Source organism: Haliotis cracherodii, unplaced genomic scaffold (genome assembly GCF_022045235.1).
Source record: "Haliotis cracherodii isolate W230 unplaced genomic scaffold, xgHalCrac1.p SCAF_2, whole genome shotgun sequence".
NCBI classification, from domain to species: Eukaryota; Metazoa; Mollusca; class Gastropoda; order Lepetellida; family Haliotidae; genus Haliotis; species Haliotis cracherodii.
The window spans coordinates 5,139,364-5,165,055 of record NW_027266275.1 but is presented as its reverse complement, the minus strand read 5'-3'; the positions used below and the strand labels follow the sequence as shown (position 1 = coordinate 5,165,055).

General features: G+C 44.0%; 1 protein-coding gene across 1 annotated transcript; it reads right to left on the bottom strand.

Annotated features, from left to right (window-relative positions):
* Nucleotides 1–723: 723 nt before the first annotated feature.
* LOC139468631 (collagen alpha-2(IV) chain-like) lies at nt 724–15,860 on the bottom strand. Its single transcript, XM_071250753.1, has 17 exons — nt 15,828–15,860; nt 15,512–15,637; nt 15,014–15,058; nt 14,847–14,909; nt 13,356–13,400; nt 12,763–12,795; nt 11,526–11,639; nt 10,813–10,831; nt 9,528–9,577; nt 8,737–9,118; nt 7,523–7,819; nt 6,344–6,772; nt 4,344–4,802; nt 3,704–3,916; nt 3,097–3,243; nt 1,793–2,079; nt 724–1,131 (listed from the first exon to the last, which is right to left on the bottom strand). The coding sequence occupies exons 1-17, from the start codon at nt 15,858–15,860 to the stop codon at nt 877–879; spliced, it is 2,997 nt and encodes a 998-aa protein (XP_071106854.1). The 3' UTR covers nt 724–876.
* Nucleotides 15,861–25,692: the final 9,832 nt, after the last annotated feature.

Sequence of the window (25,692 nt, the reverse complement as noted above, 5' to 3'; positions counted from 1 at the left end):
CAGTTGCATGACAGATGTAGCTATTCTTCCGTGGGATTCATCTCAAGCATAACATGTCATAGGAGTAGCCTTGAATACATGTACCAAGTTGCTTCCGAACAAAATATTATGCTGATTCGATAAACAAATTATTGTTATTGAAAATGTTAAAATATGAGAACATCCTTCTGAATTCATGGACACAATATTCTCATATTGTTCAGCTGTTTTGGCAGAAAAGGAGACTTTCCAAAAGTCTGGAGGTTAGGCTTGTTGTTCCGTTGACAGCATCCAGTGTTTGGATGACCGTTAGGGCATGTGGTCAAACGCAATGCATATCCCAAAGGTCTTCACGAGTGTTCACTGTCTCGTGATGGAGGTGACGAGAAGCTTCTCACTCCTGCTCACACTTCTCGCAAACATTACAGTTTATGCCCAATTCAGAGTACTGTGAAAATGGATTGTTGGAAGGCTACACACATCTCTGCACAGGTTTTGTCCGTGTTGTCGGAGTGAATGTCTGTCAGGAATAATCCCTTACTGGTTACAGGACGGTCATGTCACACTATGAATATGAGATACACACAGGCTGGGTCATCGTCTTGTACAAATACGTCGTTTTAGTCAAACAGAGCAAGCGTCCGTCGTTAATATATTCTACTCAAAAGACGTTAAAGAACACTTTCATATTCTTAAGACAACACATGTTCTATTTGAAAGAAAACAACTTAAAAATACCCGATAACAAAGGTTAGCACCAGCTGAGACTATGAGAATTGCAGATATGGTTATGGACGCAAAGTCCATGTACAGTCTCAATATACCTATTTTCCCCTCTTTATCTTTGCCTGCAATGTAACAACCTCGCTTACTTCAAAGCCAAGGTATTATAGATTCTCATACCGGCACAGTCAGCATGCAGACTTTACATCGACTGATACGAGAGAGATGTTGTCCGGCTTTTAAAGTCTCCTGAGCAGGGGTGAAGTTATTTCTGTCCGGTACTGTGGCCAACCAGAAGCTAAATTTGTCGGAGAAGTAGTGGCACTGTCCGGAGCTTGTGCATTCTATAAATGGGTTTGTTGAAAAAGACTCCAAACAGCTTCCCGGACTTGCTAGTGGTTGTCCTCCGCTCATTGATCCAACGGCATGCTGTACGGAACAAATAGTTTATGGTAAATCTCGTCATGAATTTACAGCCCCAAACTATTATTGTTGATGTTACAAATGTTTGAAACACGAAAAGAGCTGGTGATTAAGTGTGAATACCCGTGAGCAATATTCACGCTAGGTCACTGTTGCTAAATGTGCCAGACAGACCAGTGGTTGAAGTAAAGCTACGCTCCTCGCCGTCAGGGAACCAAGACTTAAATTCTGCTATACTACTAGTTGGACAACTTACTTTCACGATCTTATGCTAAATGCAGCATTCAATAAAATTTTCGATGCCCAAAAACACATTTCCCAATGGTTGATTTTGGGGTTTTTTCCGGGCTTCATTGCACCAAGCTAATCTTATTTTTATAGAACCTTGGTCGTTGAACTAAATGCAGGTTTAATTATTTTCATGTCAATTTCTCTTGTCTACTATGTCACACGTCACAAGCACCACATCCTCGTTAACAAAAATGGTTCGAATCCCAGCAAAACCACAATTATGATCTGTGGTATGTCATCATGCAAGTGTTTCAAATGGTAAAACCTCCGGGTCAACAATAACAGAAATACTGTTCAAAGCGGCGATAAAACAACTCACTCACTCATGCACTATGTGTCGATAATTGTAGCAGATGCAGCGTTGAAGACGTCTTACCATGACAAAGCTGTACCCAGTCCACAGTTCCTCCCAGTCCTGGGGGCAGTCGGGGTTCTGGGGCGTCTGACTGTGAACTGCTATGACTGGCGCGGGGGCCTGGCAAACTGTACATCGGCTGATATACGTCAGCATTGCAGCGCCCTCTACAGGCATCATGGGGATTACCTCCCCTGTGGACAGCCAGTAGCTGGTAGCTGTGCGGCTGGCGTAGTTGCAGACGTTATGGATGTTGCAAAAGAGGATGGGCATTGGACTGAATCGGCTGACACAGGAACCACCCAGACCTGCAATGAACACATGCTTTATGTATGTAAGAGCAGGATCTCTACAGAAGAGGGGCACGGGGGGTCCAGGCGTCTCGGGCGCGGTAGTTTACTATTCAGGTGTGTCCCCTCGACATGTTAGAATCATGATCGTGGGTTTGTAATCCCAGATCTGATTATATTGCTTGGTTTGTCAGTATCATACCGGTGCAACGTTTATGACCGTCATCGCTTCGGGCTTTACACCCGCAACACGCTGACACGCTGACACGCCGTCACAGAACTCCCCGAGATGTGGGATCTGCGCGCACATGCCGCTTATTTTCAAGATGGCCTCCGCCTTTATCTACAGATTTACGAATACTCATTAGAAAGAGAAAGAAAGAGAGGGGGGGGGGGGGGGAGAGAGAGGGGGGGGGGGGGGGGGGGGGCAGCAAGCCAGTGGTTTGTGCCATCTATGTCACTGAAAAAGTTAATTTTCGCCTCTACGCATGTACATACAACTGCAACAATGCATAAAGATTGGGGAATGCAGAAAAGGGGAGATAATAACGCATGAAAACAACCATCTGGGTATGTTCTCAAAGGCTGAGATCGGCTGGACAACGAGAACTGGAAATGGTCAGCAGTGTACTGAAGTTTCTCTCCATCCAGATGAGATTCTCATTTGCCTCATTGTTGTTTGTGTGTCTTAAATACACTTATGATTGAACGCAAATTGTGTCGTTCATACACTTATGAGCGTCAATTTCGCGGTCATGTGACCGACCTCTCGTCCAATTGAAAAGCCGATATCGTGTAAACTTCAAATTAAAAACTATATCGATATACAATTAGATTGTATGACAGACTCCCGTCTTCAGCAATCCCAATTGCGTGGATCGATGCTCATGGTGTCAATCACTAGATTATCTGGTCCAGACTCGATTATTTAGTAGACGGCCGTCACAGACATAGCTGGAATTATGCTGAGTGCGGCGTTAAACAACAAAAGAAATACAAGAAACGCATGAAAGCTGTATAAGGCCAGTGCCGTACCGAGATCCTGTGAGTGAGCCCGCCCCTCATCCTCGGTGTGGAGGATGCTGTACCCGGTCCACAGTGAGGGGTGCCAGGACACGCAGGGTGGGGTGCGCTGACCCTGGCTGTGACGGACGTAGATGTACGCAGAGGGTCCGGCTAGACCTGGGAATATGTGGATGAGGATGTTTATACATCTTGTTGATGGATGTTTTATGGACACAGCGTGAAAAAAATATATACATGACTTTGTGTACAGAGCAAGGAAATATGGATGCTAAGCACCTCAGTCCTAAGGGTTCATGTTGTATATCTGTCTGGCAATGAATCGAAAAAAAACTACAAGCCATTTTTTTTAAATTAACTTAATAATCTATTTATTTAAATTCCACTATGATCAGTAAATTCTTATGAAAGAAAAGATTGAAGTTTAACCGTTTCGTAAAATTGTCAAATAAAAGCTGGAGCCAAACATCCATACGAAGCCTACGGAACCTTAAAAGGGACATTGTTGCGTTACAAAAAAAAAAAGTTCGACAAATGTTGCTTGTTTTTGGAAGAGCGACAATATTCTTCTTCGATTTCATAGAAACCAGATATATAAAAAGTGATAGCTCCTTCCTACCTGGTGTTCCTCTGGATCCCGGCAGGCCTTCTCCCCGCTCCCCCTTGGATCCCGTGAGTCCCGGAATCCCGACCCCTGCCTCACCCTTCTCTCCCTGTTCTCCAAACCCGGCTGGTCCCGAGGGTCCTTCTGGGCCGACTTCACCCTTAATTCCAGGGTCACCTCTCTCCCCCCGGGGGCCGGGCCTGCCCATCCCGACCATGCCCTTGTCGCCTGCATGGAATTGATACACTACAGAACACGCATACCGTAGGTCATTGTTCGTGACACCATAAACATTTAGTGTTGTTGTACGGTCACATGACGATAAAATGCAAGAAAAGCGCCAAGACTAATTCCCATTCATATGAACACTTTCCTCACAATTTTTAAAAGGTTGGCGCATTTCGAAAATTATGTAAATGTATAGACGAATTTTACAGATCTACAATCTCACATCTCATCTTTGATATGGATAAAAATTGTTCATACTTGCTTTCATATGTTTAAATACTACTCGGTTCATCCTGCTGTAGTTAATCGGTCATCCAAGAAAACCTGATTCCTTCAGATCACTATGTGCATATAGCATGACAGAATCGGCTGTTCTCTTACTCCTTTTGAGTTGTATGTATTAAGGACAGTCATATACCCGATCTACCTTTGAAGCCTTTCATCCCAAAGCCGGGCTGTCCCCGCTCTCCTTTCTGGCCGTCACCCCCAGGCAGGCCCCGGAGGCCTGGCAATCCAGTCTGACCCAGAGGGCCTGGTTCGCCCCTCTCCCCCTGCAACCCGCTGGCGACTTCTCCGGGCTCCCCCTTCTGTCCTCTAGGTCCCTCCACTCCATACCCCTGTTCTCCCGGCATTCCCATCTCCCCTGGGTAGCCCCGGGGTCCTGGTTCCCCTGCCTCGCCCTTGTCCCCATCCCACCCCGGGGCCCCGGGCTCGCCGTTAAGACCATTAGCCCCAGAAAGGCCGATCTGTCCATCTAGACCGTCAAGCCCTGGTAGACCCTGCAGACCTTGTTCCCCCTTCTCCCCAGGAACCCCTGGTGGTCCCTGGGGACCGTCTGATCCAGGGTAACCCCTCTCGCCGTCCAGCCCAGTTAAGCCCCTTTCACCTGAAGACATATAATTGATAAACACCATTCAATTAAGAATTGATTTTAATATTCATTTGCGCTTGTGGAGGCTTAAACGTTAAAACTGATGTGCCAATCTGTGTGGAGCCGTGGCGAATTACTAAAAGTGTGCAAACCGGTTTTTACGTTATACTCCATAAACGCGCAAAAAATTCAAGTAAATTCTTATCAATAAATAAGGCAACAGTTATAACGTCTCAAACACCTTATTTAATTAGTAACACTCAAACATGTAGACAACAATACGAAATGAATAACATCGTTCAGCGCAACAATGCAACAGCCCACGCCAGGCCCAATTGTCAATCTGGGCGCCGTTGCACAAAGCGAACACAGGATTACGACACTCGTAGAGCTAGAGGTTGTTCTGTACAACGGCACCAAGGAAATGGTAGTCCGCTTGTGGACGTGGCCTATTTGTTTCGGATCATGGAAGTATAAACGCAAACATAACATGACATGAAATCACTTGCAATTTATTTATATAGGGACGATCACTGAGCATGCTTAGGCTTGGACCGTTCCACTTCTACAGCGTCATATCTCACTCCACAGATGTGAGGACATTGTTGGGCATTATTCAGTCAGTTAATGCCATGTTTTAAACGCTAGCGCTCAGTTTCGAAAGTTTTAAGATCCAGGGTAAACGAGTATACGTCAGAATCGACTATCTAAAGTTTTGCCGAATGAATCAAGAAACTTATGAAAAACTATAAACCGCGCACCATCACCTTTACTTATAGGACTCATCTACACCAGGTCACCCCTGTCGTTGCGATGTCAGTGAGTAAGATTGGAAGCCGCTTTTGACAGTATATATTCCAGTTATATCACGGTGTCTCAGCTTAATACAGTAAACTACGGTTATAACGAACTCAGTTACGGTTATAACGACCTCAAAGGGTCACTAATTTTAGTTCATTTTAGCCGTAGTTCGTTATATGCATATATACAGCGTAACAACAGCAAATAGTCGGGACAAAAAGGTAAATTCGGTATTTCCGTCAGTTCGTTATAAGCATGTTCGTTATAAACGTAATTTACTGTACGGGAGGATTATACTCGAGTCCGGGCCAGCAAACCAGTGGTTGAGTAGCGACCCATGAAGCATGATGACATACAACAATCCAGATTACAATTTATACGATCCTCGTTAGCCTCCATTTACGACAGGGTGAGGAACCGAGGACCTTACCCAGAATTCACTACAACACAACAAACGTATTCCTCTCCTGTCGAGATTACTATTGTGATATGTACATACATACGGAAGCCTTTTAGGGCCATTAGTGTCTTTTGGGTTTTCTTCTTGAAATTTCAAGATGTTAAGTTGAAATTTCAAGGTTCTATGTTGAAACTTCAAGATAATGATATTGAAATTTCAACTTGTTATGTATCTTGAAATTTCAAGTCAGTATCTTTTGAAATTTCAACTTAGTGTGTTGAAAAATATTTAGAAAAACAAATGGCCAAACAAGGCTTCCGTACATACATCAAAATATTCAGCGTTACTCACTGACCTTTGATCCCTGGTATACTGTCAGCATCTGATGCGGGTCTCCCTGGTTCCCCGTCCCTCCCTGGCTCTCCGGGCAGACCAGCAGCTCCCTTCTCCCCCTTGACTCCAGGTCGTCCCTCCACCCCGTCCCTCCCGTTCAGACCTTCACCAGGGGCTCCCTTCTCGCCCTTGATCCCATCAGAGGATAAACCCGACTCCCCCTTCACTCCTCTCTCCCCCGGGGCGCCCGGTTCTCCAGGGTAACCCTCCCTACCCGGCGTCCCCTTGCTCCCCTTAACGCCATTGAGACCGTCTAGCCCGGGGAGACCTTGACCTTGCAGGCCTTGTGGGCCAGGCCGACCCGGGGGTCCCGCAATTCCGCTTTCCCCCTTCTCTCCCGGGAACCCCATCTCCCCCGGCACCCCTGGAGTCCCAGACATCCCCTTCGGGCCTGAAATCAAGCATTTATATTATGTCCTTACTCTCTGTGAAGAGCGGCCATTTGTTTTCTTTTCCACGTGGTCGGCGTAAATTATCGAATATCGAGGTATTGTGGCATGTGAATAAACTATCGTTGGTGAGATTTCTGTTTTGTATTCTATTCAGTAATTGATAATTGGAAATATGAGGTTTGAAACAGAACCTTTGCCACGCATTGGTCACAATACTGGGTCCGTTAGTTCCGGTATCTTCCAGTGATAGTACAAGGTAAGGCTCACACAATGCTATAATTAACTCACAATTCAATACAGCAAAAAGCCGAATCAACCGTCATTCATAAAGACTCGTGTCTTTACGGGACAAGCCGAACTACATCGGCGGCCAGTCAGTCAGAAAGTACATCGGTTGAAATAATGGACAAATGTACGGAATAATACTGTCAAATGTTACGAATAAAGCTTTGAACTATTTGTTCAAGGTTACAGAAAGGGGAGAAGTCACTCGACTCGTCCCAATACATGCCATCTCATACAGCATTGAAAGGAAGTCATGTCAGAACCGGATTTCACAATATAATAATGACACAACAAAATCTGGCGACTGTCGTGTCCCTTATATAGATGTTGCTCGATATAGAATTGTATAACTTAGACCACGGACTTGTATATAGGTCCGTGCTTAGACGTAGACGTGAAAGAGGCGATCGTTAACGAATCGAGTAAGGGAGATAACTCTTCACTGAGACAGATCAACTACCTACCTCGCATACCCGGAATTCCCTCTCCAGGAGTTCCGGGGGATCCCGGCAGTCCATCCTCACCGTCCAGACCGGGTAGCCCGTCCCTCCCAGGCTCGCCACTCACCCCCGGGAATCCTCTAGGACCTGTTTGACCTCTCACGCCCTCCCCTTGTTCCCCCTTCTGCCCAATGGGCCCTACTACAGTTCCTGCCTCCGTGACCGCTCCTCCCGGGGGACCTGGGGGACCGGAATACCCGCGTTCCCCTTTTTCACCAACAGGTCCCGGTTTCCCGGCCACACCCTTCCGGCCTCGCTTTCCTATGCACAGAACACTCGTTTAGATTATGTTATGCCAAAATGGTACTTTTTAATATCTTCCATGCATCATTTTCGCTTTAGTAGTGAATCAGGAGACGGAAGACGACACAGTTATTGGATACGCCATGTTACATCAGCATTAGGAAAAGAGTTAATCTGAACAAGCAAGCAATTTCAAGTCTTTGAATGTGTCTTTGATACACATAATAGAGAGAGTGAGTGAGTGAGTGAGTGAGTTGGGTTTAACGCCGCTTTTAACAGTATTCCAGTTATATCACGGCGTGTCAGCTTAATGTAGGAGGAAAGCCCGAAGTGATGCAGGTCTCAGACGTTTACCACTTCGGTGAAACCCACGAGCACGGGTATGGTGCTGACAAACCTAGAAACATAATCGGGGTGAACCGGGATTCGAACCCACAATCATAGGTTTCTGGCGTGCCCAAGGGACGTAACTCTGCACAGCGAATCGCGGCGAGAGCTTATGGATGTCAACTTCTTTATTATGAGGAACACAACGTTTCTTGTCCCCTTTGAAAAGTACACATCACAACATGCTAGTTTCTGAAACAACTTTTTCCAGTAATGGGAATAAAAATAACAAACAGCAGATAGTGTTAGTACAGGGTATCCATTGTCGCGTACAGCAGTGACATTTAATAGACTATTCCCGATTTTGAGTTATTTTGCAATTCATTGTTATCATTTGGAGCCAAATGGAGTGTAGTGCTTAGGGTCATTGATTTAAGTGATCTGTTCGTTGTATTATTCTCCCTACTTGGCCCTCTCATCCGATGAAACGTTGTTCTACAATACAGTTGACATGCATACTGTCTCCTTCTTAAGCAATCAACTTGTTATAGCCTGAACTAAACATAAAAGAAACTGAGTGAACTGTTTGCAACCATTCTGTGTGTTACCTGACGGCCCAATTGTTCCGTGATAGCCCTTTTCGCCTTTAACTGACAGCCCTCGTGGCCCGGGGGGTCCTGGCATCCCTGGGAGCCCTGGTAGCTCCGCCCCTGGTGGACAATCCCGACCCGAGCGTCCTGGCATACCGACCATCCCTTCCTCTCCCTTTGAACCTTTACTGCCAGGGAGCCCGACCCCAAGGCTGCCTTTAGGGCCATGTAGCCCGGGGAGACCGTCACGTCCTGGAGTGCCTATAGACCCTTTCTCTCCCCGGGGTCCGAGTAAGCCCCTTACAGGGCCAGACCCCCCTGGTTTCCCGGGTATGCCTGGAGAGCCCGGGGGCCCAGGGAGGCCGTCTTTCCCTGCGTACCCACGTGGCCCGGGGAGACCCTGCAGATCACCATAACGAATGAAGGAATGAAGTGGGTGAGTGAGTGATCGATAATGGTATTACGCTGCTTTTAGCAATATTCCAGCAATATCAAGGCGGAGGACGCAAGAAATGCGCTTCACACAATTTTCCCATGTGGGGAATCGAACCCTGGTCATCGAACTTGCGAGCTAATGCTCTAATCAATAGGCTACCACAACGTTCCGAAAGAAAGACGAACAAACTAACGAACGAATGAATAGATTTCAGTTTGCGTTTAGGTTTGAAACGGATAACGAGATTAAAAGAAATCAGTGTATAAAACACCAAAAAAACTAATGAATACACCCATGTACGTGGGTTCCTAATTACCCATGCATCTCTACGACAGCTGCCCAGGTACATATATAGAACGTGAGGTTTACCTACTCTGGACCCTTTTACTGCTGGGAAGCGGAACCCTGGGAATCCGTACGGCCCTGTAAAGTAGAGAGTCCCACGTTAATACATCTCTCTCTCCATACGACGATGGACATTATAAGCTTTTTTCAGCCTTACAAATATACAGACCGTTAGTTATACCTATATTGTAAGACTGACTTATGACAGTCGTGGCGCTACGAACGAGGTCCTGAAGCTACTGGGATGCTGGTAGTGAAGTATAGCGGTCGTAGTATGGATAAAATGGGGGACTTGGGTGTGACCATTTGGCTGACCTGTAACCAGTTTGGTTCCAATACATGAAACACAAGCATCACCTTATTCGTCAATTTACCCAAATGCAACTCTGTATAACAATTAGCAGACATGATTACTCTAATAAACAATGTCTCAGTTAAACATGGAAACAGAAATAGGCAGCATAGCAATGTCCATCTTTAAGGTTGAACAGAAGCCACCGAGAGACTCGTCAGAGCCACTGAGCGATCGGTAGTGCTACAAGAGTTATTCCCCTTGTTACGGGTCTGTCTATAGTATACATATATACATCCATATTATTTTGAATCAAGCTTGGAGGTCGGTACCATTTTTTGAAAAAGAAGATCCGCCCCAAGCTAATTTTCGTTTAAGATCTGGAAGCCTTATTGAATGAAATGAAGTCAAATAAACGTATTGGAAGTTTTAATGGTTGATGAAGAGAAATAAAAGTAGTTATATTTGGGGATGTTTATGAAAAAATGATGAAAAGATATGGACCCCGTAATATTGGGTCACCCTGTCTAAGGCAAATGGACAATTTATAGTACACAGGAGACGTAACACTTATTAGTTAATATAAAAGGTATTATAGAACACTGGGTCATCACTATGAGGTCCATATATATTACAAAGTGTAATCTTATTCCTCAATAGTTAGTTCATATGTGATGATATGGTTTTCATTTACATCAGATTTAGTCTTGTGGATTTGTATGTATAAAATATTGTTGCATAGAATGTTTACATTTGATTCTTATGGCGCAATAATGCTTTTGAGACCAATTCATATCTGTATGGAGTGAAACATCGTCAGTCCGGGTTCCGTTAGCCTTAAAACCCATCATTCCGATATGTGATTAAAGGGACATTACTCTAAACCATGCTTCCATGATCAGTAAATTTGACTTTTGAGCCGGTAACGTTGTTTCACTACATTTTAATCTATCTGCATCTAGCTGTAGGTAGCCAGTAGCTTGTTGACGCACTCGTACCCCCTCCCACCAACATCTCTCACCTCTCAGTCCCCGCTCTCCCTGTAACAGACAAAACGCACGTGATTAGGTTACGATTTTACTAGCGCTTCAGTTACTTTGGTTGGCACTGAGAAGTAGTTCACGGGCATTAATCACCATCTTCCCGAGTCAGGGGCGTTAACTGACAATAAAATAATTTTTTAGTGTTTTGCGTTTTGTCTCGAGAAGATGTAATAAAGGCATTTGGGAAATATTAATTACCAGGAAGTGATTGGTAAAGATGCAAACATTGTGTTCGTTGAAGATATTGAAAATGGAAATTCCATCGATGACGAAAAAAGAAAACAATTTTGAATATTTCCAAATCAATGGCAACAAATCGGAAACAGATAACCATCATCACAAGATGACGTGATTGTAATGAACGTGTGTGTTCAGTTGAGATTGTCTAGTTTCGTTTTTTCTGAAAACCCAGAGAGTATGAGTGTGGTTTTACGCCGCTTTTGGCAAAACTAGAATTCCGGCGGGGAATGCCAGAAATGGGCTTCACACATTCTTCAGATGTCGAAACACTCAGATATTAAAGATAACGAAATCCAAATGATTTTCAAAACGTGTAAGATTACATCGAAGATATTCAGGTAAATATTATATTACACAACCATGTCACTGTTGTGTTTTTAAAACTTACTATCGCAAACATATCTATTGGACAAGATAATTGACGCAAAATTGTCTGAGATCTGTGTCTTACTTTTTCACCTTTCAGGCCTTTGGCAATCTTCGTAATCATATTGACGAGGGCAGGTGCTCCGTCTAGGGTGTGGTTCGCTGGGAGGCCGGGCAGGCCCGGGGGACCTCGGATACCCTGCAATTCAATATTTCGTTAAACACGAGGAGACTGACCGTGTGGGTCTGGAGTACAGACGTGGTGACCACTTTCCTATCTCATGCAAAGACGGATATTTTACTACGCTTCACACAGGGAAGGCTCAAATCGGTGTAAAATACCTGATTTTAATTAGATTGGGACCTAGTGAGTAAGTGGGTTAGTTGGGTTTAACGCCGTTTGGAACATTATTCCAGTTTTATCACGGCGTGGCAGGTTGATGTGGGAGGAAATCCCGAAGTGATGCAGGTCTCACACGCTTACCACTTCGGTGAAACCCACGAGCATGGTTATGGTGCTGACAAACCTTGAAACAATCGGAGCGAACATGAGATTGGGAAACGTCCAATCCTTGACGGTAATGTGAAGAACTTGTCTCTCATTTTTATGAGAAAAATAAAATTTGCATTGTCGAGAGAGATGAAGGTTGACAACAAAAGGAGTCAAAGGAATTACTGCGAGTCCTAGCTGGTCAAGACATATTGAACATAATCAGGTATAGACGAACCTAGAAACGACATGACACCTAAAGAGGTGCAGATTGTATAGGATTTGAAGCTGTTTGAGTTAAATAACACTTCATCCACACTACCCTGCTTCAAATATAGGGACATGCAGTATTCAAGTCGCGATTCCAACACACAAAAGACGATGTGTATATGTTGAATCTCCAATTGTAATTGTTTTAAGTCACAGTCACCAATATTTGTTATATCACGACGGCACGTAAATAACCGAGCCTGGTCCAGACACACCAGTGGTTGATAGTCTGAGCATCAACCCCCAACGCCAGAGTTACGGTGACGCTCAATTAATCCGTTCAAGAGTTATCTCCCCTCGATGGCGGTCTCCAGTCCAGTATACGTGACCTTATGTGGCGGTCTTTGTGACCATCCTATTCCCAACTTTCTTCAACAAGTATTTTGTCCTGGAGACATTTCTTGTCAAGAATCCCCACAGAGAAGGAACGATATAACCCCATTTAGCCAATAAAATCTCGAGATAAACTTAAATCCCCCAAATATTTGCAATAACGACTTTGGAGTCATGTATACTGCGTGTTTGAAAGACATACACATAAAGCTGAACAAGACAGACGTACCGGCACACTAACACCCGGAGGACCCCTCGGACCCTGCAATGGAAGAGTAGAGAATGTAACAGACACGATTCCGTGAAGGTTTTACGGGAATCCAAAACACAAACATTGTATAGAGCAGTCTTACCTTCGTTCTTGATGAAGCTCCTTTTTGACATGCGACTGTACGTGTACCTCTGCTTATATTGGCACTGTTAACAGCTATCGTTAACCGAGCTGCAGTGTGATGAGCAGTTATCAGTTTATTCAAACCTCTCCCCGCAATCGGCTGGTTTCGAACCCATATAAAAGTCATCTTAGACAACACAGTCGATATTTAAACAAGTTCGTGCCCGAGACAAACATGTGACATAACGCCAATCGTGAACCTACATATTCATATCAATAGTGTTACTGTTAACTTTTTTCTTTCCAAATCAAATTAAACTACATAATTTCCGTTAAACATCTATTTTTTTCCTAAAAACGTCCATTACGAACTTCAAGCGGCGGAATCTAGCGGTACACGTGTTTCAGTTAAAAAATACAATATCACTATTCCAATGCTGCCCAACGTAGTCAACGGAAAAAGCCGAGTGGACCCGACAGCCTCTCACCATAGATCCTGGAACACCAGGTGACCCTGGCTCCCCACTGACTCCCTGAAACACAAATATTACCATTATAACGTCTGATCTGACCCACAGGGTAGTTTCACCTCGATAGCTTACCCGACCTATGGCAATGTGGGTTGCATATTCCCCCGAGTGGAATCAGTAAGCAGTCTCCCGTGCACCACGTGCTGCGTGTACGCCAGTGTGTAAACACAGCCTTGTCTTATCCCCCGACATACATGTGGCGGTAAGGGTGCTGTATGTGTAACGTGAAACATGGATGTAATAGCTTCTATAGGTGTGACTCAAGGGAGAGGTGTTTGTGTGGGCCAAGGAAAGTGATTCGACACGTGACTGCTTATAGTTGAATAATGATATCCAATATATGACTGATTTTCCCGGAGAATCGTAAAGTCGACATAAAAGTCGCTGTTGCTGAATAACGTAGATTCAATCCATGAATATTCATATATCTGGGTGTCATAAAGTCGACATATGACTGTTCAGTGCTAGGTAAAGTAAAGTCGACATGTGACTATTCAGTGCTAGGTAACGAAAAGTCAGCATATGACTTCAATGCTAGGTAACGTAAAGTCGGCATATGACTGTTCAGTGCTAGGTAACGTAAAGTCGACATATGACTGTTCGGTGCTAGGTAACGTAAAGTTGACATATGACTGTTCAGTGCTAGGTAACGTAAAGTCGACATATGACTGTTCAGTGTTAGGTAACGTAAAGTCGACATATGGCTGTTCAGTGCTTGGTAACATAAAGTCGACATATGACTGTTCAGTGTTAGGTAATGTAAAGTCGACATATGACTGTTCAGTGCTAGGTAATGTAAAGTCGATATATGACTGTTCAGTGCTAGGTAACGTAAAGTCGACATATGACTGTTAAGTGCTAGGTAACGTAAAGTCGACATATGACTGTTCAGTGCTAGGTAGCGTAAAGTCGACATATGACTTTCAGTGCTAGGTAACTTTAAGTCGACATATGACTGTTCAGTGCTAGGTAACGTAAAGTTGACATATGACTTTTACATTGTTAGGTAACGTAAAGTTCATGCATGAATATTTATTGTTATAACGTGATTATAAAGTCAATACATGAATGCTTATTGTTAGGTAACGTAAAGTCGCTTCGTGACTGTTAATAACAGAATAATTAGTCGGTGCGTTGAGATGCATAGAGAGACTTGATAAGCTATGTTACATGACTCGATACTTTATGAACTACATAACTAACAAAGTTTGGTGCTTTTGCATGTGTTTGTGACGGGTGCCACAGGTGGGACAGGATACGCTCACCTCTTCGCGAAAACCTGGTGTCATCACTATTTGATGGTGATTCAAGGACGCATTTGCATGATATGGCCGGAATTGTACCAGTCGTCTTTGCTTTTCGCTTTTATTCACAAAACGTCTTGGTCGTAGCTCTTTAGCTATTTAGGCTGTCGTATCGGGCTGATTAGGTTAACAACGTGTTACTCACGTGCAGTCCGTCACATCCAGGAAGTCCGCGCATGCCCTCCTCTCCTGGGGGACCAGTCTCTCCCTGAAACAATTAAAACGTTAAGACTGAAGTTTGCATTCAACAATAATCAACAGCACACCCCGCACCCCCTCTTACACCATGCCGGGTGTCCGCAGACTACTTACCGTTTTACCATTCTTGCCTGGCATCCCAGGTACTCCCACCGGACCCTGAAACGAGGGAATGGCACATCAGACTCATAATAACATCATCATCATCATCATCATCATCATCATCATCATCATCATCATCATCATCGGGGCGATGGATTAGCCAAGTGGTTAAAGCGTCGCCTCCTAACGCTGAAGATCCGGGTTCAATTCCCAACATGGGTACAATTTGGGAAGCCCATTTTCCGGTGTCCACCGTCGTGATATTGCTGGAATATTGCTTATAACGGCGTAAAATCATACTCATTCATTTATCACCATCGTCGTCGTTATCATCGTCGTCGTCATCGTTATTGCTATTACTATTTGTTAGTATCGCCATAATCAACCATATAATAATCCTATAAAATTAACTTTGTTCATTATAACCAAAATGAAAGAGGACATTTCATTTACTCTGATTTCAGTCCAATTCAACCAAGTCCAATGATTTCACCGCGTCTCTCTACTCACTCTAAAGCCCCTTGGTCCCATGACGCCATCAAAACCAGCCAACCCCTTGTCCCCCTTCGGCCCATGGGGACCCACGTCTCCCATTGGTCCCGGGTGGCCGATCGCGCCTCTCCCACCGGCTCGACCCTGTCGTGCGGAAATAAAATGGATACGATATATACCGGTATGTACCTTTCCCTGCATCGGAAGCGGTAAGAAACTGTATAAACATAAAATGTGAAAAACAGAAAGTTAGAGGAATAGCGGAAAACCTCAATCATAAACGAGACGAATATATCTTTGTGAAAATAACCTTCACACAAGGGCGATAACTCACCGGTTGCCCTGTAGTCCCCGGCACTCCAGGCATGCCGCGACTGCCCTACAACGAAAGAAATCAGTGCAGTAATGCTGTTTCATCAGTCACGGTCGTCATGGACACACAAGCGGGTACTGACGGCTATAACGGTGCAGCCTGGATTGAACAAACGATGGACGTACACAAGACCGTTATATACATGCATTAACACAGACATTAAAAGACTCAGGAATGGCATTCTGCGCTCCCTTTATCTTTGTTTGTTTGTTTTGTTTTGTTTTGTTTTGTTTTGTTTTGTTTGTTAATGCCGGCATGTTCATTTTGATATAAAATATCTGTACGTCGGTCCCGTATTGTTGTTTTATCGATACTGGACATGGCATTGAAGGTCAGACCCAACAAACCAGAACCATGTCCCTCAAAGCTATGCAGTGTGTTATAGCTAATGTTAGTGTTTGTTTGTTTGTTGTTTAACGTCGCACTCGGCAATATTCCAGTTATATGAAGGCGGTCTGTAAATAATTGAGTCAAGACCAGACAAGTCAGTGATTGACATCATGAGCATCGATTAGAATTGGAATATGATGACATGCATCAACCAAGTCAGCAAGCCTGACCATCCGATCCCGTTAGTCGCCCCTTACGACAAGCATAGCCGCCTTTTACGGCAAGCATGGGTTGCTGAAGACCTATTCTACCCCGGATATTCATGGATCCTCTCTTTATCTAATAAGGCAACCCATTACAAAATAGAAGGTGCTATCTTGAAAATTGAAGTTCTTTTCCTGAAAATCCAAGTTATTATCTGGCAACAGTCTCAGTTCAAAGCAGAATGTGAACCTTGGGGAAGTTTATTTGCTAAATTCTGTTAATCTTGAACATCAACATAATAACGTGAATTTGCAAAATAATATCCTCAATTTTGAACTTAGTTTCTGTTGTTTTCAACTAAGTATCTCGAATTTTCAAGATAATAGAAAAGTGGCATGGCCCTAATGGGTTTCCGTAATGAGCAACACTGCAGTGTTTACTCTGCCGTCAGCAATACGCCAGCTCCGTCCCAGCGTACACGGGGCTGAGTTGTTGTGTGGCAAACGATCCACGCCATCGGGTAAGATGACACACCACCAGCCAGGTCTTACATTGTAACTACCCGATCCTCATCAGTTTACCAGGATGACGTGCTAGGGGTCTATTCTAACAGGGAAACTCCAAAGGGTAGTATTTTCTTGTTAAGCTAACCGGAGTTGTGCACAGTCAATGTGTGGGAGATGGATGTCTCGATGTGAGATGAGGCGGCCGCTACGTACCATGTCCCCCTTCTCCCCTTCAGTGCCCAGGAATCCCCGCTCCCCCTTCTGGCCCTTCAGACCCCCAGGACCTTCCACTCCGGGGTAGCCACGCATCCCATTCTCTCCAGGCTCACCCTTGGCGCCTGTCATTCCCTGAAACATAGAACAGATCTCGCATAAAAATGTCGTTATGACGTATAAAACTGTAACGTAAACAAATGTCATTATAAGGTATAAAAATTAATTACTAGCTGTGTCCTGTTTAGTCTGCAGCCGAAACTTTGAAGCATTTATTAGCATCGTGCACTGAACACTCCCCCTAAAGGGTCACAGTAGGTATGTGTCGTTCATACAAAAAATGTCTATTCGGCATCGTAGCTTCAAGATTTCTGATGCGGCATGAAGCAGAACTCACTCACTCACTCACATTTCTTTACCCTATGACTACCTGAAATACATGCACACGAATTAAGGAAATGATGAGTGATGGGCGAAAAATGGCAGGACATCCTTGATCCATATAGACAAAGTCGAACAAGAACGACATCAACCAGCTTCTCCATAAATGATACCGAATTAGATTACACAAAGCCAGATCAGATGGTGAAGGTCAGAACAAGACTTATCTCTGAAGAGAAAAATACAAATCACCGCCATGAATGAAGGTAAGGTGAGGTGAAATGGGGTTTAACGTCGCGTCCAAGATTATTGCACTTATATAGCGACGTGCATGCACGTGTGTGTGTGTGTGTGTGTGTGTGTGTGTGTGTGTGTGTGTGTGTGTGGCTGCTTGTACTAGTCCGGACTGATGCCGATTTATAGTGCTAGCTCACTGACATACCATGCCACAGTTTAACATGAATACCCCATTCAGACACAGTATACTGACTCCGAGCCGACCAGTCCTTGTTTTAGCCCCTTAATGCCTAGCGCCAGACAGGGTAACAACAAGTACCATCTTTTAACGTCTTTGGGTATGACGCGGCCGGGGATCGAACCCCGGACCTTCCGCTCTCCGGGTGGACGCTCTACCACTAGACAACGGAGGCGATCCCGCCATGTATGAAGACATGGATCCCTTTGTAACGATGATTCGTGCGTGCGTGCGAACGCCTGGGTAAAAGAAAGTATGCTCCCATGCTCAAATGTTTAATGGTGGATAAAAATGAAACAGAAATGTTGCTATTTGATGGTGATGTATTTGACATCGGTGTCAAGTTTGCATTGTTTCAATGACAGTTTTCAACCTTGTAACTATAGAGATATTTTGTACTTTTTCGTCAAATCCATTTTTTAAGTGTATTCTTTCTTTTCCCCGGCAGTTTATATCCATGCTGATAAATAGTTAAAAGAAATAAATCCCACATATGGACACATGAATGTGGATACCTGGATGGCGAGTCGAAGCCATCAAGCTGGGACAGAGGCCAAGGAACATACGTTTGGGACACGTCCCCTCACACAAACAAACCTCCCGTGTATTGACACAGAAGACCCATCTCTGTCATGTATTTGTCCCTGCCATTGTTCAGCGTTAAGCCGAATAGCCGCCCTCCACCCCGGGTGTTTGGGAACACAGCAGAGCACACTGCCCACAAGCACAGGGTCATTTTCTGTGTTATTTTTCAATTTGTTACAAGGCTAGCCCATGTTGTTGTCTATTGCCTTTAATAACCTCCTATATCCGTTCCACATTAGGCACTGTGTTAACGTGTTGGCGGTAAACGACGACAGCGTGGACAGAATACCAATGAGCATGTCATAGACGAAGGAGCGTGGTCACTGGTGCCCGTGGGAGAGTTATCTCTGACCATTGAAAGGTTGACACTGATGTCGATATTTTCATTTTCAGCCAAGAAGAAGAATTAACTAGAAGTGACATGATTTCACCAGGCCTCATCATGCAACGAATGATAGTAAAGTGGTCACAAGTGGCTCAGCTGTAAGGAATCGAACCCATTCCTATCAGTGACGAGCTGACACACGAACCATTTGGCTCCTAGACTTTTACCTTAACGTTTGAAACTGCACGTTTAGCATCAATGTCCTCAAAACGTATCGGATCATTACATCTGAAAGTCTTGTTTAAAGAGGGGGCGATCGGGTAGCCTAGTGGTTAAAGCGTTCGCTCGTCACGCCAAAGACCCGGGTTCGATTCCCGACATGAGTACAATGTGTTGAGCCAATTTTTCTGGTGTCCCCCGCTGTGATGTTGCTGGAATATTAGTAAAAGCGGCGTAAAACCATACTCACACACTTGTTTAAAGATCAAATCCCTGTAAGTTTTGAAACGGTTAAAGCAAACAAGGAATATTTTTGACATGGGTACTGCTTTAAACATCCATCGTATGTTTGATTATATGAGACATACACATCCGGACTCTGGACAAGGAATGACATGATGATATTTAATGACTAATTTCCTTTTTCTTATCTGTCAGATATAATTAATAAAGATCAGCTTACGATAACCAGCGTCTCTCCGATCAGACACCCCCATCCCCGACCCCCAGTCCCCTTTTTTTCCGCCCGTCTGTACCGCCCTTCTTAACATGACATTTCCTTAATGAGAAGTATATATTACGCTAGTTATTAGCGAGGCAGTATTTGTTAATGTTCATTCAGAAGCCAGTTCTTCATGTCCGTGGTCTCTCGACCGCCCGGAGAGCGGAAAGACGGGAGTTCGATCCCCGGCCGGCGTCATACCAAAAGACGTCAAAAGATAGTACTTGTTGTTACCCTCTGGCGCTCGGCCTTAAGGGGCTAAAACAAGCACTGGTCGGCTCGGGGTCAGTATACTGTGTCTGAGTGGGGTATTCATGTTAAACTGTGGCATGCTATCAGATTTTTATTTTCTGTATGATATGTTCATTTCAGAGACTATATGTTAGTCTAGCTATCTCAGTGAGCTAGCACTATAAATTGGCAGTAGTCCGGACTAGTACAAGCAGCCACACACACACGTGCATGCACGTCGCTATATAAGTGCAATAATCTTGGACGCGACGTTAAACCCAAATTCACCTCACCTGATATCTATCTCTGATATAACAAGGTCTCATTTTGGAAAAAAAATCTCATTTTAATGCATTTAAGAGGCTAACTGATGTTTGATGTAAAACTGACATGTAATATTAGTTACGGTACAATAATGAATACAATTCAGCAATTCATTCATTCCTAATGTACGTATTTCGTGTCCCGGTAGATATGTTTCCGTTTTGCCAGGTGGAAGATGCTACATAGAGACAGCTTACAGGAGATACCTTACAAGAGTTTATAGTATATAGCCCATCACAAGGAACTCCTGAAGATATCACAGGGCGGTTTGTTTCAAACGTTGGTCATATGAACTGCGGATTACGCGCTTATCTAACATGAATACATTTGGGAAATATTGCTCCTTCGTGGACATTAACATAAATAACAGCGACAAAAAACATTTCACTGATCATAAGAAACTAAAAGAAGAGTCCGGTAAACATACCAATAACATCTAGTCTTTGAAAACAAGTAATCTTGTCTTTAAAACACTGTATACGAAAATCACATTATTGTTGGATCTAATATCTTAATATACTTATTTACCCAAATGATGAATTAGTTTGCTCATTTATAAGATAGTAAACCTATGATTGTGGGTTCGAATCCCGGTTCGCCCCGATTATGTTTCTAGGTTTGTCATCACCATACCCGTGCTCGTGGGTTTCACCGAAGTGGTAAACGTCTGAGAACTGCATCACTTCGGGCTTTCCTCCCTCATTAAGCTGACAAGTCGCAATATCTGGAATACTGTTAAAAGCGGCGTTAAACCCAACTCACTCACTCACTATAAGATAGTATCAATATCCTCTCTGTAGAGAACCTTTCATATGAAACAGAGAGTGACATCAGGAGAGCAGTTTGTTCTCATTATTGTGCACAGATTCCTGTATACTAGGATGTCCGTACTAGGAGAAGCCATTTGGGTGAGTGAGTGAGTTGGGTAACGCCGCTTTGAACAGTATTCCAGTTATATCACGGCGTGTCAGCTTGATGTGTTAGGAAAGTCCGAATTGATGCAGGTCTAGCGTTTATCACTTTGCACGTTCGCGTGCGTTTCCATTCGCGCATGTGCGAGCATTTGCGAGCGTGTTTCACGTTTTCATAACAGGATTCGACATTCGGTTCGTCATGCCTAATGAATATAATTGATTACCAATATTGTTCTTTCTGTCATTAAAAGGCGGGTAACAGGAGCAGATGTCATTATTCGAACGGAATTCTTAATTGTTTTGCCACTGGGTCGATTATCGTCGCCAGAAGTTTTCCCGTTGAAGTTAAAGCCAAATTTTAGTATCAAGGGTCGACACTGCATATATAATAGGTTAGACTAATATCACATACCGGATCACAGGGTCTCTTTAGTGACATGGTTTAGCTGGGACAGATACGGAGCACTTGAAAACATCGAAAATACAGACTCTATTAGACTAAAACATATTTTTTGATAGAAACAAGCAGCTACATTTAGATTGAAAAGGAGCCCCAGATGGTAGTTTCAGAACTTTGGAAAATCTAGACTTGCCCAATCAAGGACTATAGCATGATAGTAAGGGTTGGGTGGAGGAGAAAATAATATGGTTCAGGGACTGTGACACAGACTATGAGTCGCTAGAGTGATAGTTTCAGGCACGACCAGAGTAGCATGCTCAGTTTAATAATAACTTAGTCATTCTCGAATTGAGATGCCAGGGTCATTTTTTGGACAGGTGGACGGTCGGACTGGGGAAACCAGCAGACTGAGAGACAATGCATTGGTGGTCATATGAGTGAGTGAGTGATTTTGGTTTTACGCCGCTTTTAGCAATATTCCAGCAATATCACGGCGGGGGACACCAGAAATGGGCTTCACACATTGTACCCATGTCTGGATTCGAACCCTGGTCTTCGGCGTGACGAGCGAACGCTTTAACCACTAGGCTACCCGACCTCCCCCTCTTTAAACAAGACTTTCAGATGTAATGATCCGATATTGATGCTACCCGACCGCCCCGGTGGTCATATGAATTTAGTTCACTTGTCCATAACAGTATCAGCAGAAAAGCCGACGCGTTGAATATGTGTGAGATGTTAATGTTTGATTGTTGTTTAACGCCGCTCGAGTCTAGACCAGACAATCCAGTGATTGACAGCTTGAGCATCGATCCAAGCGATTGGGATACGATTACATGCATCAACGAGCCCGACCACCCGATCCCGTTAGTCGCCCCTTACGACAAGCATAGTTGCTGAAGACCTATTCTACCCCGGATTTTCACGGGTCTGTTAATGCATATAGAGTTAACAGATCTGTACAACACGTGTTGAGTAATATCTTTTTCAACTTAATACGGAAAATAAACTTGTTGGCATCAATGTAAACAGGTTCGCGTAACATGTTCCGATGTTTCTAGATGCGCACGGAGGACTGATGAACCTGGGTTAGCGGGATGAAGTGCTAGAACACACGCATCTAGACAACATTTCATATTGGAATTATATGCAGTGAAACCTCAACAGTCCGGACCCCGTCTGTCCTGAAACCACGATTTCCTCACGACCTTGTGGGTACAACAACATTTAACAGTAACTCCGCACTTTTCACTCGTTTAACCGGAAATGTATTAATCCGGACGATTTGACTTGAAACGCTACCGTCCGGATTAACGAGGTGCCACTGTACAGACGTGTGACGAAGTCAAGGAGGAAGAACAGTTGGCTATAGCAACATTTGAGAATGTAACCCTTTTACTATCATGAAAACGTTTTGTTTCTTGTTTAACATCACACAAAGCAAAACTCAAGCTATATGACGGCGGGCTGTAAATAATCGAGACTGTGCCAGACAAACCAGTGATTAATTTCGTGCGAAATGTAGTGCTATACTTTTAACGTGAGTAGTGGACTCTCGTTATAACGAACTGATTTCTACGGACCCTTCAAGGTCGTCATATCCGGAGTAAACTGTATGTCTACCAAAACAACACTGTCAGTATTTAATATTTAAAGATACATATGCTTAATTTAAAAGGTATAAAGAATCTACAGCGAATTGCATTCAGCAATTATCACGTTACTTGTTAAATTAAGATATATACTGAGTCAAATTAAAAACTTCACATTTTTAAAAGTAATCTCATGTATGATATACAACGGACAAATGTATCAGAGAAGTTAAGTTTTAATAATTAATGTCCAAAGAAGGATTTTAATTAACGGTGGTAACCATAATTTGTTCCAAACACCTACGGTATTCGGTAATAACATCAATAGTTTAAATCATAAGTCCCAAGCACGAGAATCTGATGGCACACAAGTTCAGTAGTGTGTATGGCCACCATGTGCGGTGACAACTGCCACACAACGCCCTTGTCATGCTTGTGAACACATGATTGGGAAGACGACGCCATTGTTGCTGCAAAATGGTGCCAAGATCTTGCAAATTCTGTGGTTGGTTCTGGAGAGTACGCAGACTTCTGCCAAGAGCATCCGAGACGTTTTCGATGGGATTGAGATCGAGAGACCTTGACGGCCAGTCCATGACGTTGACTCCCGCATTCTGAAGGAAATTCCTTGTCAAAATTGCTGTGTGGGGTCTGGCATTGTCGTGTTGGAAGATCTAACCTGGTCCATGTGCTGCCATAAAAGGCAGAACTTTTGGTGCCAGTACCTGGTCGCGGTGAGCAGCAGCGTTGAGGTTGCCACGGATGACAAGAAGCCTGGAACGTGCATTGCCACATAAAGCACCCCACACCATGACACTTCCGCCTCGAAATCTGTCAACTTCCTGTACACAACACTGGGCGTAGCGTTCATGACGGCGCCTCCACACCCTCGCCCTACCATCAGCAAATCGAAGATCGGGATTCATCACTGAAGACAACTTGATTCCAATTCCTCTGAGTCCATCGTAAGTGTCGCTGTGCCCACAATTGACGTTGACGTCTGTGTAATTGAGTCAGAATCGGCTCGCAGTATGACCGTCGTGCTTGAAGGTGAGCAGTTCTCAGACGGTTTCGAACAGTTTGCGCACTCAGTCTACCCCTAAACAGTTCATTTCTGGTTGATGTAGCCGTCAAAAATCGGTTTCGGAAGTGACGTAAGACAATCTGACGATCCTCTGCATGTGACGTCACACGTGGTCGACCTGGCCGAGGGCGATCAGCGGTGGTACCCGTTGCTGTAGACGCGTCTGTAAATCGTAAACAGTCCGTCGACTACAACCCATCGTCCTTGCGACTTCAGCTACAGACGTTCCCGTCTGAAACATGCCGATGGCACGTTCACGTTGCACATTTGAAAGGCGTGGCATGACAAATGGCCGTAAAGACTTTTGTTTTCTTGTGTTTTTCTTTTTTGGTTAATGACTGCTAACAAGTATGGCTGAAAACACGTGCGGTATCATGGCCACGTGACCAGTTGCACGTGAAAAAACACTTTTGCCACTATAGTGCTGTGCACATGATTTTGATCGATTCACCTGCACAAAAACGGGTGTTATCTGAAGACAATACGATGCCATTACTGTTTAAATACACAATAAGGGCCCACAATGATAACTGGTCAGAATGTTAAAATTTTAGGATTGTGAAGTTTTTCATTTGGTTCAGTATATTTTGTCTCGTTAAAAAAATACAAATCTTAAAACAGATCTTTAAATGTGGACCTTGGTGCCGTTTTACAAAACAAGCCTAGCGCTATGACTGTCGTAAGTCTGTGTTATGTTAGGTATGGGACTTACGATCACCTCAGGGCTAAGTTTGCTGTGTACGCCCTCACCCATATCTGTTGGGCTTCAGACTTGCTATTCCTTGGATGCCTTTGGTAAGTAAACCTGGTTATGTTATATAAGCGTGTTTATCTGAATTGCTTTTAACGATACACAATTAAACTGGGCTACAATTTTACGAGCACATCACTTAGAATCAGAATAAACATCCGCGTTCAATTTCCCCAACATCCTCTGAGTGGAGCAAATGTAATATCACCGCCACGTGGAGCACAAATGTCTCGAGAACTGCATCCCTGCAGCAGATGTACTTCCAGCACGTGCAGCAATCCTGATATCCGGATGAATGAGGTTAGGTTATAAATTTGACGCCATGTAGGTGGTATCAAGCCTTGTGTTCAGAGATCGGGGTGATATATGGTAACTTGAGATTGTTATCCATATTCTGAAATAACAGAGAGAAATCGCCCTGCCAATCTCTTGTGGTAATCGTCGGACTATCACGGAGAGTCAACAACTTACTTTAAACTTGGTAATACCGTGCGACGAGGGATCTGTACAGCTAGGAAATACACCGCCAGTGAGTGAGTGGGTTTGGTTTTACGCCGCTTTTAGCAATATTCCAGCAATATCACGGCGGGGGACACCAGAAATGGGCTTCACACATTGTACCCATGTCGGGAATCGAACCCTGGTCTTCGGCGTGACGAGCGAACGCTTTAACCACTAGGCTACCCGACCGCCCCACACCGCCAGTGAAGATTCGGAGTAGAATAGGTCTTCAGTAACCCATGACTGTCGTAAGAGGCGACTATACTTGTCCTGTGAGTCTACAGTGATC

Excerpts from the sequence above, each read along its gene's own strand:
- LOC139468631 (XM_071250753.1), bottom strand. The coding sequence starts at position 15,860 with ATGCCTGGAGTGCCGGGGACTACAGGGCAACCG. Across the intron at positions 12,796-13,355 it reads CTGGTGTTCCAGGATCTATG|GGTCCGAGGGGTCCTCCGGG; the intron begins GTGAGAGGCTGT and ends CTTCCATTGCAG. Across the intron at positions 4,803-6,343 it reads CAGTATACCAGGGATCAAAG|GTGAAAGGGGCTTAACTGGG; the intron begins GTCAGTGAGTAA and ends ATATGTCTTCAG.